Source organism: Copadichromis virginalis, linkage group LG13 (assembly GCF_057382275.1).
Source record: "Copadichromis virginalis isolate Kocher_CV1m ecotype Utaka linkage group LG13, C_Virginalis_male_GT1.1, whole genome shotgun sequence".
NCBI lineage: Eukaryota > Metazoa > Chordata > Actinopteri > Cichliformes > Cichlidae > Copadichromis > Copadichromis virginalis.
The window spans coordinates 22,171,574-22,185,731 of NC_140630.1; the positions used below are offsets into that span (position 1 = coordinate 22,171,574).

General features: G+C 38.6%; 1 protein-coding gene across 4 annotated transcripts; it reads right to left on the reverse strand.

The window, feature by feature from the left end:
* Nucleotides 1-385: 385 nt before the first annotated feature.
* Nucleotides 386-12,202, reverse strand: tmem87b (transmembrane protein 87B). 4 transcript variants are annotated; one of them, XM_085478024.1, is made up of 19 exons: nt 11,913-12,202; nt 11,006-11,066; nt 10,821-10,912; nt 9,870-10,001; nt 9,738-9,776; nt 9,476-9,647; nt 8,524-8,585; nt 7,989-8,172; nt 7,797-7,896; nt 7,591-7,684; nt 6,918-6,991; nt 5,259-5,365; nt 5,108-5,166; nt 4,899-5,002; nt 4,740-4,813; nt 4,554-4,624; nt 2,591-2,643; nt 2,474-2,504; nt 386-2,187 (listed from the first exon to the last, which is right to left on the reverse strand). In XM_085478024.1, exons 1-19 carry the CDS (start codon nt 12,060-12,062, stop codon nt 2,146-2,148), a joined length of 1,701 nt encoding a protein of 566 aa, XP_085334150.1. In that variant the 5' UTR covers nt 12,063-12,202; the 3' UTR covers nt 386-2,145. The 4 variants fall into 4 exon arrangements, with proteins under 4 accessions (XP_085334150.1, XP_085334151.1, XP_085334149.1 ...); XM_085478025.1 differs by lacking the exon at nt 6,918-6,991 and adding an exon at nt 7,274-7,347 and having other exon boundaries at nt 9,945-10,001; nt 11,913-12,201; XM_085478023.1 differs by lacking the exon at nt 6,918-6,991 and adding an exon at nt 7,274-7,347 and having other exon boundaries at nt 11,913-12,201.
* Between the last annotated feature and the right edge of the window lie 1,956 nt (nt 12,203-14,158).

Sequence of the window (14,158 nt, forward strand, 5' to 3'; positions counted from 1 at the left end):
TGAAGATCCCTGTGCTTTTTCTGACTTGAACATAGAGAACAGTGTTAAAATAACTTAGACAGAAAACATAACAGGGTTATAGAAGTGATGTAATGCTGTCAGTGACAGTTATTTTGGCTGTTCCCTTGCACCTGGCTGTTAATATGATGAGGACATGCTCTATTTGTCTCTGGTTTTACTCGCTGGAGTTGAGGTGCATGCTGTTTGAAACCCAAACAATCTACCAAAGAAGCAGCAGCACCTACAGTAGACTTATTGCTTTCCTTTTTAAGACCTGTTAAAAGAGAAATTTATCTATTTAAACATATACTCACTGGTCCTCTTTAATAACACACTTTCAAAACAGCCTAGAAAAAAACATTTTATATGATGCAACAAACTCACAGAAATTGTAAAATTGAATCCTTTAATTGCCAAACACTGAAAGTCATAGATCAGAAAACAATATCCCAAATTTAAATCCGATTTGATCCAAGTGTACGTACTTCTTGGAAAGTAAGTGAGAAGAAAACCCCTGGTTGGAAGAGTTCAAGCTCAAGTTATACTTAATACCCATTAAAAGAAAAAGAAAAAAAAAAGCGAAGCATATTATCCAGACATCTCCCCACCTGTGGAATTATGAAATAACAGGAATAAGCCAAAAGCCATCTGTACAAATAATCAAAGGTCCACTGCAGGTGTCTGCAGGTTTATATAACCGAAGGCTCGCTTGCCCTCATAAGCACAATTATTCCAGGTTTACAGGCAATACAAAAGGGACAAAAAAGGAACGGTGACAATATAAATCCAATGAGGTGGTCAGTGTGTGCATAATTCAGCTGCTGTGTTATAATGGGAATGGCCTAGAAAGACAAAAATACAAATCCTGCTGTTACATCTACTCGACACAGCACGCACACACTAAGACGACAGTGCTCCAACTTCAAAATGACGCTGCCAAAATCAGGCCAGGCATTTTCAAAAAATATATAGTACATCAATATATTAAGACCAAAACATAAAAGAACACAAATGTTATTAAGGTGTCTGTGAAGCCAAGAAGATGATTTTATCAGCAAAGAAGGCAAATGTTAAGATAGTGCAAGATCCAAATAATCCAAACAAAAAAAAAAAAAAAAAAAAAAAGGGGGGGGGGGGGGGGGAATGGAAGCACACATTGTAAACATGAAGGATTTCAGGACAAACACTTTAACATATAAGCCCACTTGAAACACAAATAAATAATGAAATCACTTAGTTCCATAGAAGCATACATGCAGCATACTGCTTCCCATTCAAAAGATAGAACCTGCCCACCCACACCTGTACAGTAGAATCAAAATATGACACTAAACCCTAATTTCCCACTATTGTCATAACTCACATCTAACTCAAATTATTCAAAGGACTTGCTTGTGCGTCATCTCTCATACTCATTCATGAGGACTTTGTATGTCTGCCAATTTCAGTTTAAGACATCAACTGTTTTCACACATGCTGTTCTCAATTAATGGAAGCTACTAGGGCCTCATACAAGAACCACATGTAGGCACGGTATTGATCTTAAAAAGTGCATATGAACAAATTTATTTAATCTTTATCTTTAAATAATCCACTTACCCAATATATTTTCTTGCTTCTGGCTTATAATAGCTCACGTATTTCCTTCTTAGTTAATTGTTGAAAAAAAGCTTTGTGTCTTTTCTTTAAAATATAATTATCTGACTTCTTAAACCTCACTAATAATACACTAGATGTTCTCAGGAAGACTTAACATATATTTGTGTGTATGTTAATGTATGAGGCCCATTGGTAAAACAAATGTGTTTAAACATAGCAAAAATAAATACAGCTCTGGAGGAAAAACATGAAACTGTTCTCTTTGGAAAAAGTGATTATATGAGGGAAATGGTGAGCCGGGTGTTCAGTCAAAAAAAAAAAAAAAACGTAGGTTTTCCTCTGGTAGAGTCCTTAAGAAGCTGACAGGAATCAGCCAAGGTCCCCCTAAAACTGTGGCTTGCACCACCTTGTGAGGTAGCGGCCAATCAGGAGGATCCCCTGAAAATGGCACTCCACCACCATCCAAACGTTGTAAAACCCTGTTACACAGTCAGGTACAGCTGCCGTTTTCCTTCCTTGTCAGCAGATGGTTGGAAACACTGTGCTTCATTCCAGCTTTGACATTTCATACTTGGTTGTCATGATTTCCTGAGAAACAATAGACACTCGATAAAAAAACTAGACATTTTCAGACAGTAATCCCCTGAAAGAAAACATGCTTTTGTACATTATCATTTTGCTGAGCCTCACCTTTCTTACCAACCGCTCCTATGCCTGTCAAGCACCTCATTCAACTATATTTCTCCAAATTCATAGCACATTTCAAACAGTGGGCCCTTTATTTCAACTACAGGGTCTATATATCTAGACTAACACATCGCTGGTTAAAAAAAAAAAGTAAATCATCTTTTGTACAAATCCATGTTGTTCATACCTCATCTGAGTCGAGCAGGATCGGTAGAGCTCTGTTGTGATATAAAAGGATAAAAAGAACCTCTTAGAACACACTGTGAGTGAAAAGACCTTTGAAAAGGTTTCACTGGATACTTACACATCAGTTAGAGAGGTAGGAATATTATCCTCGACCCATTTCAAGTCTTCATCCTGCACAAAGTTAAACAAAGTAAATGTAAAGTGAATCTGACGCTTCTGACCTGCAAGAAAGTAACTGTTTTTGGTCAGTTTCGCCTGTTTAGCAAATCAGCCAGCTCCCATCTAAACCACTTTAACTCACTAACCCGGATCCCTCCACTATCAGACCACAGGGAAATAAAGGGGTTCTTTAGACTCTCAGGTTAAATGGGTGACAAGTAAAGGGAGCCCAGTAAGCTGTATAAATTAAACCCTCCTTACAGAAGCAACCCAAACAGTGGAGACCAATTCATCAAGCTGAACCTCATCTCATAAATGCCATATCAATGTATGACCAAAATCATTATGGTATTTTGATCAGACAGTATATGTACGGCCACTGATGATATCAATGCAATATTTTCATAAGGCAGCTGTTAAAGCTGACCTTTTAAAGCAAAAACAAAAGCCTAATAAAGCACCAAATTATCACCAAAAAGACAAAAATACCAAATGAAAAGCCTTGCCAACCAAACAAGCCAACCTTATGGCTCAAGTATAATCAAATTTTAAATAAACATGAAAGAAAATTTAGGGAAAAAATTACACCAAATGAAACAACAAGATATTGAGCATGTCATTAACCAAAATTAGTTCTGGGAGATTTAGGGCTGTGCTATTTTTATGTCTGAAATCATGAATGTAAACTAGTTTTCTACTGCTAAATTCACATATGTTTATTTCCTAAGGTCCTGAACAGTTGTTTATACAGATGTGTTTTTCTTGTATTCTTACATGTATGTAGCTTGGATTTTTTTCCTTTTATATTTTATACCTTTACATTTAGATTTACCAATTTACAGTGTTACAGTACGATTTTATAAGCTTCAAATTCCAATTAAGATCTGGCTTAAAATATTTGACAGTGTCACACTGCCCATTGTGTTGTATGGTAGTGACATATGAGGTCCATTCAGTCATTAGAGCTGTACCCACTGAGCTGAGGGATGAAGACCCAACAGAATTTCTACATGCAGACTTCTGCAGCAACATTTTACAGCCTGTTGATTTTGGCAGATACTCACTGATAATTAACAAACTTAAATCCAGCCCACAAGACACCCTCCCTTCAAAACCAGATGAGACCAGGATAGACACCCTAATTAGTTTCACAGAAACACTGCTGTCCAAACACCAGTCAGAGTAAACCAAGTTATAACACATTGCAAAGAAACTTATCTGAAATATTGGAAAGAAGAAACTAAAAGCTGAAGCAGATTAAAGCACTATCTGGCCTAAAACAGAGATTATGAATTGGCAAAATATCTGTTGACCGTCAGTGATAGAAAGCAGAGACAGATCAGTGACCACAAACTGGCAACAGAAACAGGTCGACACAAAAAGTCATGGCAACCGAAAGAAAACAGAACATGTGATCCCTGACAGGTGAGGCTGAAGCCGAGATGAACTTCCTGCAAATCTTTCAATAAGGTAAGGAACACCGATTTTACCTAGTTCAGTTCTATAAATTCCAAATTTCATTAAATTAAACAATATCTTAAAATTACAACTCTCCTAGGAGACGGAGGATAAAAACGTCCCACAAGCAGTGGATGACCTGGACACACACATACACATAACGTACGCTAATTTATTGAGAATACTCAGTGATTTTGTGTTATTTTATTCTTCTATTTTTGTTTCTTTAGTTTATTAAAAAATTGTTTTTTAATGCTCTGGGAGTATTGTTTTAAGATACTATGGCGCCAATAACAAAGCACTTTTAAATGGAAATGAATTGAAATGAAATACTGCCCTCTGCAGGCCCTCTGCAAATGTGACATTTGGTCAGCTGCATTTCCTCAGAGGTAGGTATTCTTATTAAAAGTTGAATGAAACATAATTATTTAACCAATTACCAAAAACTTGTCTGTGTTACTTACTGGGTTTGTTTCTGCAGGCTTCACTGTACCATTTGTCTCATTTTTAGTCGCTCTCAACTTTATACCATCAGCTGCCAATAAGAAAAGAAAAAAAAATACTAAGGAGAAAACATTTTTAAAAAGTAAACATAGACTGAGATGTGCAGTTTTCTGGTTACAAGTAATGCCCTCATGATCTAACTTTACCAAGGTTTGTAGATGCGATAAACTCCTCAATCTCCTCATCATCAGAGTCATCTATGAGAGGTGTGAAAGCGTACCTGTGGATATTGAAATTAAAAGTTTTAAATGCATGCCCAGTTTAGTTTATGTTGATGAATTGAAGAGTCTTAATAAATTACTTGCCTTTGGTTGTTTGCAGACGGTCTCCATAAGAACATTATGACGAGCAGAATGACAGAGAACAGGAACCTCCAGAAAGCATCTTCTACCCACAACTCAATCCAATCCTTTAGACAAAAACAGGCTCGGTTTTCAATAAAATGTCAACATTAAACATTCATTAAAAAAAAAAAAAAATGCTATTATTGCTCAGTAATCCAAACCACACTCACAGACTGGCATTCTACTAATCGCAATTTTTTTGCCGTCCAACCCATGAAAATGATGGAAGCTGAGGGTGTAGAGGGCAAGGTGTGAAACTCTTTGGCATGTCGATGAAAATACAAATAACTGGTGCAGTGAAAATGTAGCTGCAGGACTTACCAATGACAGCAAATATTAATGTGTTTGTAAAGTGCCTGTAGAGTGACAGCTTGACAGGGTTTCTCCTCAGTTTCAGAGTCTTGATGGTTTGTGCCAAGCTGACAAAAATGTTAGTGGCAGTCAAGGTAAACACATGGCAGCCATTACACAGAAACTGTACAAATACACCACGCATTAGATAATAGTGATTACATGCTGCAATCACATGCAGTTCCGCCAGTGGAGTACACCTGGATGCTAATATGACGTAAGCACAGGAAAGGTTGTGATAAAGTGTGAGATTTTGCCTCTGCTTAAAAAAGCCTATTAATCGTCATTGTTGTAAAATGCATTTTGCAAAGATCTTTAAGCACAAAGATGTGGAAGAGGATGTTAACGGTTTTAATGTGCCTGGATTTTAGCAGCCAATTTACAAAGAGTTAAAGAGTCAAGTTGTTTATTTATTTATGAAGGTGTCTAATGTTTTGACAGATCTGCAATTCTGGTGGGGTTTTTCGCTTTCCCCATTTACAGTTTATCAGTTGTTTCACATAAAAACAAAAATGTAACGCCATACTATACCATTAATTTTCCAAAAACCTTTATAGACCCATATCAAAATATTCCCTCTAACTCATAACTCCTGTTCATTGAGAAATTTGTATTTCTTGGCTGCAATGTTTGAGCAGTGGGTATATATGTTCCACTCAATAACAATGTTCAGGGTGACAGGGTGGGACTCTAAAACTTGTTCAGCCCCAACAAAACACCACAAAACTTTAATGCACTTTAATTCAAAATCATTACAAATAGCTGATCTATATCACCTGTTTAAATACTGCAAGACATATATGCATGCTACTGCTGACCATGTAACATATCCGATAACCACCAAAGGAGAGAAAACATGCCACAGGTTATGTCATGGATGTTTTTTAGGATCTGTGAGCCGCCCTGGAAAAGATCAAGTGTGCAATGTAGCACCGATGCCGTGTCTTATGATAGAGGCAATCCTAAACTAACTTCTTTCTCTGACTGCTTTGTTCTCACTAAAGCTTAAATTATGGTCCAGCAGTGGTAACATGTTGACAGTCTGCTGGTAGTCCGTGGTCAGCCTGTCTAATTGCAGCGAGTGTCTCTTGTCAACAAAGGCAGTGCACAAAGGACACTCCGCGACTGGTTTGTGGGCTACTCTTGTGTTTACAAAAAGCACTCAAGGAGTTATGACAAATGATTTTATCCAGATTTTATCCCCCACACTAGTTGCACCCATGCTGATAAAAACCTTTTAACAGCACAATCTGGAAAGTCTGGTGGACGGGCATGCAAAAATCAATCATTTCTACCAATGTAGACTGAGACTGTTGAAAAATGTAAATAATACAAACTGTCATTAATTATGCAAGGAAAGCAGCAGTAAAGATTTAGAAGAAGTTAAATCATCAACCAGAAAACAATGCATTGCTACAAATTTCACCACAGAATGAATGATTAAAGCAGGGCTGTTTCAACTGAGACCCAAGACGTCTTTGTGTGAAGCTGTATTTCAGCTGCTAATGATCTGGTGAAGGAACAGGACAGAGGGAGACCACAATTTCCTGATCTAATATTGGTTCATGTGTAGGAAGTGAGGAGCAGAGGAGAACCGCACGAGGAAAGGCTGTAGGTGCACAAAAGGATATCCACCAGCATAAAGAAGAGTCAAGCAGAGCCAGGGGAATGTTGGCCAGCAGAGCCAAGTCAGAGTCTTTTGCCTAGAAGGGATAACAGAGCGGGAGCAGAGGACACAAGGAAGAGGAGAAAGATGTGAAGGGGGGGGGGGGGGGGGGGGGGGGGAATTACAGATAGGAAAGCAGCACTGCAACTGAAACATAAAACCATCCACCCAAGTGCAAAGGGGAAAATAAATAATCCAACCAACAAGCCAAGAACATTCAAAATCACTCAAATACACCAACAAACGTGCCCATTTTCTTATGTTGGGACAGTCCAGTTGCTATTGATATTTGTGCTGGTGAGGAATACACTGGAAGGATATGAACCAGATGGCGCAGGAGTCAAACATAGCCAGAACAATTGCTGTGATGAGAGCGCGGCCATTGTCTCGACCCTTGATATTTGGTGCGCAACAAGAAAATACAGAAATTGTGACGACAAGTTTACTTCATTAAAAAATACAGCATGAGAGCAAATTACAATGTTAACTGTACGAGCTCAGCTCATATCTTTGGTAAAATAAACAATTTAAATGTAGGACTTTAAACCTTTTAAATTTCTAATTGCTAAATGTTATTATTGGCGTTTGCAAAGGCTATTCTGACTTAAATCAAAGTAATCAAAGATCACAACTCACCCCTGTAATCCTCAGGACACCCTCAATGCTAGCAAAGGCCAAGTAGAGGATGCCAAGCCCAACTACTCTGTGCATCACTGTCCCCAATCGAGGTCTAAAAGAAAAACAACCCCCCCAAAAATGGTGTTTTTTTTCCCCATTTTATTTAACTTAAGGAGGGGTTTCAATTATTCTACAAGTTGCTGTGTGTATAGATTTTAACATACTTCACGATGCCATAGCCAAGGCTGACGATAATGACGAGTAAACGAGCCAAAGTCCTCTTGAAGGCAGAGACCAACTCAGCAAAGATCAGCAAACCTGGAGCTAAAGTAAAGTAAATATGTTGAAAAAAAATACAACTTACTGTCTGACATGAGAGAAGAAGAGAACTCTTGTGACCGTCTATAAACACTCACAGGCGGAGCCGACAGTATTGGTGTTTTCGTATTCGGCGCAGAAGACGGCCTTCTCCACCATGCCGAGGAATATGACCCCTGCTATCCAAAACTGGATCCTTAGGAGATCTTTCCAATAGCAGGCCGCCCAGAGAAACCATAACAGGGCGTACAGGATGTACACGACGCACATCACCATGTAGAACTGCAAACAGACACTCAGGGATTAGCCTTTAAAGCCTGTCAGTTTTAGGTCACTTCAGGATTGTAAATCTTAAAAAACAAATGATTTAAAATCACATTTAATGAAATGGTTGTAGGAGTTTCTGCATGTTTTCTTGCAGTTTACCTAAACTGTCATCTTAATATAAGACTACATCTAATAACTGAGTATATAATGAGTTAATTTAAAACACACACAAACACAAAAGAGTCTTATCATTCCACTGGAGACAGCAAATAATTAAGGGAACATATTATTAAAGGGAGTAAAGTCAGCAAGTGGCCAATAAATCACATAAATTGCAATCACTTATTTCTAAAGTCATCTACTTACAATCATGAGAGGCCATTCTGTGACAGAAATGTAGCCGTGGCTGCCCTTCATTACCACATTAACTGCAAAACCAAAATCCAGACATTAGACTAATGATGCAAGACACTTTTCCCAAGCATATTAAACAGACAAAAGGCAAGTTTTCATTATGATCTAAATTCTGATTGCACAATGTAGCGGCTCAGTCTTCAGCCTGGTTGCTTTAAAGCTTCACTTTCCCTGTGCACTTATGTCTACCAATGGGAATAAAATTTCCCAGGAAAATTACGTCAGTCCAGCCAAAACAGGACAAGCGCCTTCGTCTCACTCTGTGGCTATCGGCAGTTTTCTCCAGGTAGCACAAATGACACAAAGAAAAACAAGAAGAGAGATTGTAGAAACTCTAGCAAACAAAACAAAGAGCCCTGCTGCAGGAAAAAGGAAAAAAAGACAGAGCGCGATAGAAAGTAAAACTAAAACACATATGAACCTCTCAGTAGAAAAGGCTCCAGGATATGAGATCAAAATCCGGCATTCACCTGGGATTACATCAACTGCCACTTTAAGAATTTGTTTGTGGTTGCTGCAGATCCTGAAATCTGACACTTCAGTGTCAGCTAAAAAGCTCTGCGTGTATGAGATAGGAGGGCGACTGAATTAATGCAGTTTAAAAAAGCAAAGGTAAAAAAAAAAATGTAAATGCTTTTTACTATAAGCTGCATTCACACAGTCTCACACACATTCATACAAGCACTATATTCTGTACCTAAGCACTTTCTAAAATTCACACACACTCCAATGGATGTATCGGGGGCAACTCGGCCTTCACTGTCTTGCCCAAAGATACTATGACATGTAGGCTTGAGCAGCCAGAGAATTGGTCCACCGACCCTCTGACAGGTAGATGACCCACCCTACCCAAGCTGCCCACAATTACAAGATGCTCATATTTAGTAGTTTTAAAAAGTCTCACCTGTTAAACTCCAGTTGGCTTCTGGTTTACTAGACTCGATCTTAACGACTAGCAGGTAAGGGCCATCCTTCCAAGTGGTGGCTATGACGTGGTCTCTGATTTTCACACTGCTGTTCTTCGTAGCACTGCTGGTGTCATACTCCTCGGCAATCCATTTTATGTCATTTTTATCCTGCAGGATTAAAGGAATTCAGCATTTATTACTTATGAAAACATATGTAATAATTAACCTTAAAATCAAAGATCATTTGCGGGTTCTTACTTCAAACGCAGAGGACACATGTGGATCTGCCTTTGCTTTCTGAAAAGAAACACAGTTGCAGGATGTTGAAGAACTAAAAACAACAACATCGTTAAGAATACGGCTGTGGTGACACCAACATAGCAAACCCACTTTGAGCATCGGGAAGGGCAGCCCATTGCTACATACAATGGGACCGTGTTTGTGTTCGATGTGCTCCCCTGGTACCTTTGGGTTTGGATCCAGATTCTTCTCAGGAATCAGGCCTGGCCTCTTATACATCTCCTACAGACAAAGACGGTCACAATTCACCAATCAGAAACAAGCAAGGCACGAGACAGACCAGTGCACCACTCAAATAATGGTGGAGATTTAATCACTTTCATGCATCCTGAAGCTGTCCCATCCTTAAACTGTTCTGGGACACTGTTCACAGTACACTGGGGGAGATTCTGTGCCACAATATTGAATCTATATGCCTGACTTTCTACCTAGGGAAAAACGGATTTAAAATTACCCAAATGTTATAAATATTTACTAAAAAAAAAAAAGCGTATGGGGGCAAATTAGACTATAACAATGCATTGGCTTTGCAAAGAATCTCTCATTATGGGGCCATGGATGGCTATAAGTCAAGATCTGGAGTGTACAGAATTGACCGACAGTTTAAGAAACTATAGTTAATTCATACAGTGCTTTACACAGAGCGCTATACAACAATTAAAATACAACTAATATCAACAGAGAAACATGTTTATACAGATTAAAGACTATGAAAAAGTAAAATGTAGTGCATTCTGGGAAAAATTGAAAACATACATTGCACTGCAGTGTTGACCCATTTTGTTTTCCGTTGATGTTTTGACTATGACAGCCCATACCCCCATTTTTGGGGGGTTTTGTTTAGTGTACTTTGTTTTCTGTACCACATGGAATTTTTTAAGTAAATATTTAGTGCTGCATGTCTTGAAAATTTGAAGGAGTCCCCTTTTATTCCGCATGTATACAAATACGTTTTTAAAAAAAAGGATAATTAAAATAAAGTTAAAAAAAGAAACTATCAACTCAACGCAGATGGTATGACAGGAAGCATTTTTTGCTTACTTCAATATTGTTGTATTCGTTGTGACAGGGGTAGTATTTCAAAAGCCAGTGAATAGTGACGTCCACCTCCTCAGGACAGTCAAATGGCCAGACTGAAACATGAAGACGTGATGACGTAACACAAAAAAAAGGAAGCACTTTGGGTAACAGGTTATGAGTAATTTTTTTTTTAAGTCATGACTTACCTTTTAGTTCAACATCAGTGTCTTTATACATTGATTTCCTTAACAGCAATGCTCTTGAGGTCTACGGAGTAATACATTTATTTATTATTATTTTTCATACTGATCAATTTAGTTAGGCAAACTAACTGATCATTGGTACTCTTTTGATCTCTCGGATCCAAACAAGCTGGACTCTGTGTCTTTGCAAAGTGGAAAAAGAACCTTATATTATAATATAAAAAATATTATTAATATAAGAAATATTAACCATAAGTGTGTTTTTCTAGCTGTCTGACCTGTCACCTATTCAGAATGAACCTGCAAATGCAGGTTTTACTGCTACTGGAAAGAGGATAACAGAGTGGAAACTGAAACGTCTTAGCATGTAAATTATTGATTATTGAGCTATACACGTCTCTGTGGGCTAACTGTAGGAGCTGTGCCTTATCATTAATAAACAAAAAGAGGGAGTGAACTGTACAAGCACCTGTCTGAAGATCGACTTTAAGAATGTTTTTATATGTTACAATGTGTGACATAACCTGAACACACACAACCTAAACTCGCAGGTTTTAGTCCAGAGACAGTGGCAGACAAAAAGAAAATAAGCTTTTGGGATTTTCACTTTAGTCTGTTAAACTATAACCAGTCAGCTAGTTGACTGCTACCCTTGAAGTACCTAATTATTATTAACAGTTCTTGGCATGGCTAACGGCTAATTATGCAAAACATTTCTCTGCTCTTTCGTTTATCACGGTTTATAAAGACTGGCTAAGAAAGGCTAAAGAGATACCGTTAGTGTGAGTTACAAGCCTCTCACCACATTCACAGCTGTCAGCGAGTTACCATAACAAGGATAATGTAGCTAACGCTAGCTAAGGGTGCTGCAGTTATCCAGAGTATTCAGCGTTTTTAGGAAGATACTCACATTAACAACAGTTATTGTCCAAAGCCCTGACTCTGGCGCTGCAACAGCTCCATTGATAATGTTGAGTATAATTACAGAAAACACCATCCACGGACAGTTAAGTCCTCTAGTTGGACAGCTCGACGTCCTCATCCCGACTGCAGCAGCCATATTCGTTACGTGTAGATTTCTCCACTTGCGCCGTGAACTCAGCTGCTCAGAGGATGGGAGGGGCCCAAGAGGTCTGCGACGTTTGTTACCTGTACGTCGCCTGCTGTCCCAGCTTCATTACCGCTATCCTGCTGGCACCCAGAATAAATGTTTTTGATATTTAATTTTTTTTTCTTGATAATTTGAGCGCTGTGCACATCATATGTGCGTTGGTCTTGTTTGTTCACAGAATAATGTGATGTTTTCGAATGATATTGTCACAGGTCCGTGATACAGGAATCACCTTTCCATGGTAGACGGAGACAGCCTTTTGTATTCAGTATATATTTGTACTCAGGATATCATCTTCATTGTACAGCAGGACTCATACAGATTGCATAAATCAGTGGTTCCCAAACCTTTTTCGCTGGGCCCCCCTTTGTTTTACAGAAAAATGTTCGCGCCCACGCCTCGCGCGCGCGCCCACACGCACGCACTAACACATCCTCCAACCACACACACCCATATTTTGCTCAATTGCGGTTTATTTCACACCTCAAACATTTAGTAAACAATTAAGCAAATACAAGTAATCTGGAGGTAGTAATAAAATAAACTAACTCTTTTACGCTACGTCCACACCTACACGGGTATTTTTTGAAAACACAGCTGTTTCGTCCACACGTAAACGGCGTTTCGAATCACCAAAAACGGAGATTTTTTAAAACTATTTTTTTGCATTTACTGTGGACAAGGAATACAGAGTTCTTCGTGCAATGTTAAAGCTACTTGCCTTTTTTCACGTCAGCTGTGCGCCACGTTATTGCTTACATGAGAGGAATTGCAGAATGGCAGATAGTCAGATTAACAGTATTTTGTCTCTATCTTCAGGTTTTACATGCTTGCATATAAACATGCAGTTACTGTCCCTCCATTTAGAAAGGCAGAGGCATCAAGGTGTAATTATTTAACATGTAGTTGTTTTTTTCCTGTGTAATAATATTCAACATTGCTATCAATACATTTGTCAAAAAAAAATGCCTCTCTGTGCAAAATGGGTTTAAAAACATAAACAGCTGTAGGATACTGTTTGTCCATGATTTAGACAGGGGGAACAAATCGTGGCAGGATCAGCCTGATGTTATTTGTATCCCACTGTAACTTTACTGTATAAAGAGCTAACATCAGGAGTAGTTAGTCATTACAACAACTGTTTGTGAACTAAAAATCAAGAATGTGGGATACTGTTTGTCTGTGATTTAAACAGCCCAGCGGTGCTCCAGGCCAAGGGAAAACCAATTCTGCAGGGGAGACCTACCTTGGCACTTGTGCAGGTGAAGCCAAAGGGAAGATATGCTTCGCCATATTTTCTAGTCTTTGGCTTAGAATGATGTTGGTTTGGAAACATATTCAGCTATGCTTCATCTCCTGCTTTGCGTTTGTGTAGGCGCCCCTGCTAGCAGTGTCCAAGCATTGTTTGTTTGTTTTTTTCCCTTTTCATGCCCCTGGTTTAGGGGCGGCTGCTTTGACCACAGTGATGCAGCACCAGGTTTTCTTCTGTTCAGCTAACGTATAAAAATTCGAGTACACAAATCTTTTTCTTGCGTTTTTATACTTCAAATGTTCTCGTTGTTGTCCAAATCTTATTCGATGTCTTCTGGCTCCCTTTAGACGATCATCTGCTTCCATCTCAACCTATTCCTTGCATCTTCTTCTGTCACACAAATACAAACCTCTGTCACAAATTTAGAGGATCATCATTTAGCCTGGATAAATAGTTTGTTGCTTTATAAGAAAGCCCTCCGCAAAGCCAGAACATCTTACTATTCGTCACTGATTGAAGAAAATAAGAACAACCCCAGGTTTCTCTTCAGCACTCTGTAGCCAGGCTGACAAAAAGTCAGAGCTCTTTTGAGCCAACCATCCCTGACTTCATGAACTTCTTCACAAATAAAATTTTTATCATTAGAGAAAAAATTACCAATAATCATCCCACAGATGTAATATTATCTACAGCTACTTTTAGTACCATTGATGTTAAGTTAGACTCTTTTTCTCCAGTTGATCTTTCTGAGTTAACTTCAATAATTACTTCCTCCAAACCATCAACGTGTCTT

Coding starts and splice junctions, on each gene's coding strand:
- tmem87b (XM_085478024.1), bottom strand. CDS start 12,062: ATGGCTGCTGCAGTCGGGATGAGGACGTCGAGCTGTCCAACTAGAGGA. Junction 7,897..7,988: donor CAATACTGTCGGCTCCGCCT/GTGAGTGTTTAT, acceptor ACTTTACTTTAG/CTCCAGGTTTGCTGATCTTT. Junction 2,644..4,553: donor AGCCTGCAGAAACAAACCCA/GTAAGTAACACA, acceptor AACTTTGTGCAG/GATGAAGACTTGAAATGGGT.